Consider the following 5,646-nt stretch of genomic DNA (forward strand, 5'->3'; position numbering starts at 1 on the left):
TCATTCAAAGAGTTCAACCAGATGACACACGCCGATTGTTCCCCGTGTGTTTTGATGTAAAGATTGTGCACAGGCGGATTCAAGCATAGTCCAGCACTATAGACCATACCGTGACTACCTGGAAACATACGACTACAATCGTTATGTTGCTGACAGTCGACCTCTGACAAACTGCATGTGTGTGTGTTTGGCACACCCGCACGTATGCTGTAGTCGATGAACTCAAGCCTGACTCGCAACTGATGTTTCCCGATGGCGTTGATCATTATACCCTACTCGAAAGAAGTTAGAGAAGACCCGATTCTTTCATATTACTACAGTTAATATACTCTCCCAAAAAGAAACGCATCATGAAAATAGCAATTTCATGTAGCAATGAATTAAAACGTGATTCATTTTACAAAAGGTTTTGCGCTGTTTATGAGTCCTAACGTGTTTATGTTTTGAAACATCACAACAAAACGCACCATCCGTAAAATACCCGTATTTAACAGCATGATTGTCAATTTCGGCGTGTAGTGTCACAGAATACACAATTCACATGCAATGCATGTGAAAGTTGGGGATCAGATAGTCTCAATGATGGGTATAAAAGGTTGATCGCTGTCTGTCGATTATTCACTGTATTTGGAATATTGTTGACGAACGCAAAATGCCACGTCTTAGTGAAGCCAACCGTCATATCGCCATTGGTTTGCTTGAAGCTGGCCAGTCTCAACGTGCAGTTGCCCGACGCATGAATGTTCACCAAAGCACCATTTCACGGCTTTGGGAGAGATATCGCCTGCAGAATGCGGTAGCAGATGCCCCTCGTAGTGGGCGACCTCGAGCGACCACTGCGGCGCAGGATCGCTACATCCGGGTTCATCACCTGCGTCATCGAACAGCTACGGCGACCAGTACCGCTCGACAAATACCCGGATTGAGGAGGCTTTCTGCACAGACCGTCAGGAACAGATTGAGAGAGGCTGGTTTACGTGCCAGAAGACCTTATTTTGGCCCTGTGCTTCGACAACAACATCGTCGACATCGAGTTCAATGGTGCACCAACGTTCAGGCCTGGAACCTACCGAATTGGCGTAGAATCTGGTTCAGTGATGAAGCACGATTTCTATTGGAACGACGCGATGGAAGAATGCGGGTGTACAGACGTCGACGTGAACGTTTCGCCGACGCTTGCGTTCCCCAGGTGGACAGATTCGGCCGGGTCAGTGTTATGATGTGGGGAGCGATCACCTGCCGTAGGAGAAGTGATTTGGTGATGATCCAGGGCAACCTGACATCTCAACGGTACTGTGACGAAATCCTACGCCCACACCTCCTTCCAATCATTGATCGCCAGAGGGAGTTGTTTCAACATGACAATGCCAGGCCCCACACAGCACGTCACACTAGAGACTTCCTCCAGAACCACAACATCAATGTGCTCCCCTGGCCCTCAAGATCACCAGACTTAAACCCGATGGAACATCTGTGGGATGCCCTGGACAGACGGGTGCGACGCCGTAACCCTCAGCCCCACACACTTCAGCAACTCGCACAGGCACTACAGACAGAGTGGGCTGCGATTGGGCAACACGAGATTCTGAGACTTATTCGTTCGATGCCGAGGCGATGCCGTGCAGTTCTGGATGCCCACGTAGGTCACACGAGGTATTGACTTCAGCGCCACCACACGTCTCCATGTGACACTCAACCTGACTTTCCTCGAGTTGGTGCCAAAGACGGATAATTCTGCATTCCCAGTGTGCAATTTCGCTATATTTCAATGACTCATAAAGACTACAACATGTTTCAAAATAAACATAAAAATACAGTTGAAATTCCTATATGCGTTTCTTTTTTGGGAGAGTATATGTCAGGACATAGCTCCACTGCTGTAGAAGCTACCCCCCAAAACAATAATTAATCCTGGCCTTGGTGATCCGCTTACTGTTGTATAATACTGAAGTTTATCATTTATGTCTCGGTTTTGTCACAACTAAATAAATCACCGATCTCTAACCTCAGTGAGACAGATCAAAACAAATGTTAATATTACCGCATTGTCTCTGATAAACACATTGTGTCTGGAAATTGGTAATTACACCGAGCAGAGGTATTGGTTTGGTTTAATGTTCTCTTTGAACACCCGTCATATCACTACACTATCTAAAGATAATGGTTTGGAATTGGTCTTCAGCAACCCATGCTTGTCGTAAGAACCTAATAGCTTAGATCATGACATTGATCACTGTATTGTCTGGTCTTGATTATTTACAGACCGCTGCTATAAAGCTTGACTATTGCTGCGTGCAGCGTTAAACAACAAACAAAAACAAGCAAAAACACTTTTGATGATGTTTGTAAAAGGACTAGCATCAGGAAGACAATGACAAGGTCGCAAACCCGGTATTCCCATGTCTTACAAATGGTCAAGATCATGTCTACAAAACAAAAATAGATGCCACAGTTTTAATATGTGTCCACATTTAAGATGGTGTTTATACAGAATAACGTAGGGCATGCACAAAGCTATCTCTGATTATTACTGTGCATTATTCCATCGGGGATCTGTTGCTTGGAAGTCTTGCTTGTTTCGTGTCGTGAAGTGATAGGGCTTAAATGTGATATTGAAATACCTTCGATAAACATCATATCTCATTAATGTTCAAAGAAAACTTTTGTTTGTTTCATAAAAAACCCACCAGTGTCCCTTCCTGTATTGTTGATCTTGTAGATCTTCAATTCTGCAGTAAAACGACTGACGTCATAGTTATTTCTTTAACAAACGGAAACGACACGACACGCCCGTTATGCGACCAGTATAACAAATACCTATTGTCCAATTCATGAGAATTACCCGTTTATAATTAAAGTGCTGACAATACTAAATCACTGCGCAAATATTAATGTTAATGAAATTGTTTTCAGATATTTAACCCGAAAACAATTAACGTAACCAAGCAAAAGCCAGGGGGGTCAACCGCCTCTTAAACGAGTTGTGTTTGAAATACCGATTTTAGTGTTACACGCTTGATCATAAGAGGAGGAAACACGATCGTTCAAAGCTGGTTCCTATATGCTTGAACGCTAACCTTCTGTTGTGAGCTGTTAGTTTAGTTCACACTATGGTGATATCATTCATCGGTGCTCCTTCTTTACCTGCACGTCGTGACATACGAGACGCTTGTCTTATTAGACCACGACTGACAGAAGGGCATTTGTTTACACTGAGTACCGCCTATAGTACTTGAATACACCTGTCTGAGGGTCGCATGAATTTTTATTCAAGGATGAACGAGCTTGTTAATTGACTCCTGGGATCAGTTTCTGCTAATGCTTGGCGAGCGGGGAACGGCAAGCATAATAAAATCAATCGCATTGGAGAGACATACTCCAGTCGGCAAACAGACTGGAAGATATTGGAATTGCCCACAGAGTTTTATCTTGGAAACCCTTACTTCCTGACAAAGTACTGTGATCACACACACTTTTTAAGACTAGATCGATTTGTGTGTGTTAAGTTATTTGATCGCGTTCCTATCATCTTGGCGTCCAAAGCTTGCGGGATCAATTCAAATCGATTAAGGGTATTTCTAATCTTACTGGATAAAGGATTACACTGAAAGAATTAGAGAAATGAGTACGGCAGTAAGGCGCCAGTCAACAGACACTGGACGGGTCAATCTTCGACGACAGTCCATCGACGTCAACAGGGTCGCCAGCAACATCAGCAAACCTTCAATGGACGGGACAAGAGCTGCTATGATTTTGACGTCTGCTCAAAGTCGTCTGCCCGCAGGGCCCCGGATGGAGAATTCATACAGACTGGAGCCAGAGAAAGCGTTTCCAACCTGTTCCGTGAAAAAGATAATTCAGAGTGTATTTGAGGAGATGATAGGTGATAAGGAATATGACCCTGCAGAGAGCACGCTTTTGGCGGCGAAGCTGGCTGACGTTATCAAGCACCGTGTGAAGGAACTCGGACACACTAGATACAAGATTGTGGCAACTGTAGCAATAGGTCCTGCTGCTATGTCCTCTGTTGCCATGGTGAGCAGATGCGTTTGGAACCCAAACGTGGACACTTTCGCTGAGTATGCTTATCAAAACGGAAAGCTGTACGTTATTGGGCTTGTGTACGGGTTGTACCTCGAATGATGACAATTACCTTAGTGACATAAGGACATACTAAACCTATGAATGTGAACAGTGCCTCAAGGACTGAGATGAACATTTGGAAAGAAGAGCACAGATCATGGGCAATGTCCTTTTCTTGAGAGTGATGTGTGTAATAATAGGAACATTTGTCTCAGAAGTCCAGAATCTCAGTACCTCTGTGATAACGGTCTCGTAACCATTCTTTGGATAGAGGAAGATTTGTGATGAGGATGTTTCAGGATCTTTTAACGAACTTTGAAGCATGTGTGTGTGACTCTTTGTATTTAGTCAAAATGCAGCAACTTTCTATGTTTGAAACTGGTCAAAGTACAAGTAAACTTGACGCGAGAGCACGTTTTTAATACCTGTAAGGCAGGACTTCCTTACCCCTTTGGCGAACACCTGGTGTCATCACAGATTTAACAGTGATCTGTTCATATGATTTCATCTTCTGTCAAGTGGGATCTGTGTTCGTGGATAAGTGAGCCTGTTCTCCACCGTTGACGTTTTGTTTTCAAAACTTTGTTTTTGTCAGACACCGCCTGTGATCTATTACAGGGATACGGGAGATGGGAGGATTGATTCATGGTGAAATAGACAAGTTGGCGGTTGGTTAGAAAATATTGACCTTGCTATGGGAACAGTCGTCTAATTGTGGAGTCATGTCTTAAATCTATCAGTCCCTACCCTGTAATGAATTATCTGTTCCTGTCCACCAACCGTGACCGTCACACCTCCACCTCAGTCCACACCCTCAGCACCATGACTCCAACCCGAACGTGACCGTAACACCTCCACCTTGAACCCCACCCTCAGTACCGTGACCGTAACACCTCCACCTTGAACCCCACCCTCAGCACCGTGACCGTAACACCTCCACCTTGAACCCCCACCCTCAGCACCGTGACTCCAGCCCGATCGTGACCGTAACACCTCCACCTTGAACCCCACCCTCAGCACCGTGACCGTAACACCTCCACCTTGAACCCCCACAGCACCGTGACTCCAGCCCGATCGTGACCATAAAAAACGTCCAATTTGAACCCCCACCCTCAGCACCATGACTCCAATCGTAACACCTCCACGCTGAACCCCACAATCCATCCTCAGAACCGTTACAATCGGCTTCTTTAATCTTTATGTTACAAATGATTATTTATGAATTAATCTGAAACTTTTCATGACACGTTTATTGTTGGAGACTGTAGACAGTTATGCAAGTATATATGTTTTTATGTCAATTTATCGTGTTTCCAATAAAAATAACACATTTACTTATTCTGTTTTAATTTCCTTTATATAAAATCATTTCAAATGTATAAAAAATCATCTCCTCTGACCTGTGTGAACTGAAACGTGTATGGCTGTATAATGATGGGCATTATAGTCTCTGAATATTGGTTGATACTGGAGTTGATGCCAGACCCTGGGTAATAATTTGAAATATAAATTCAAATCAAGTTTATGATGATTTTGTAGGTTCGCCACAGCTCTAGGAACTAA

The 5,646-nt window shown here is 43.9% G+C and overlaps 1 protein-coding gene across 1 annotated transcript; it reads left to right on the forward strand.

Moving 5' to 3' along the window:
• The first annotated feature begins 3,414 nt into the window (after positions 1-3,414).
• On the forward strand, positions 3,415-5,421 carry LOC124261527 (dynein light chain Tctex-type 5-like). Its single transcript, XM_046695881.1, has one exon. The coding sequence runs from the start codon at positions 3,622-3,624 to the stop codon at positions 4,141-4,143; it is 522 nt and encodes a 173-aa protein (XP_046551837.1). The 5' UTR covers positions 3,415-3,621; the 3' UTR covers positions 4,144-5,421.
• Positions 5,422-5,646: the final 225 nt, after the last annotated feature.

Source organism: Haliotis rubra, unplaced genomic scaffold, assembly GCF_003918875.1.
Source record: "Haliotis rubra isolate DU_JTF1 unplaced genomic scaffold, ASM391887v1 Scf10, whole genome shotgun sequence".
Lineage (NCBI taxonomy): Eukaryota > Metazoa > Mollusca > Gastropoda > Lepetellida > Haliotidae > Haliotis > Haliotis rubra.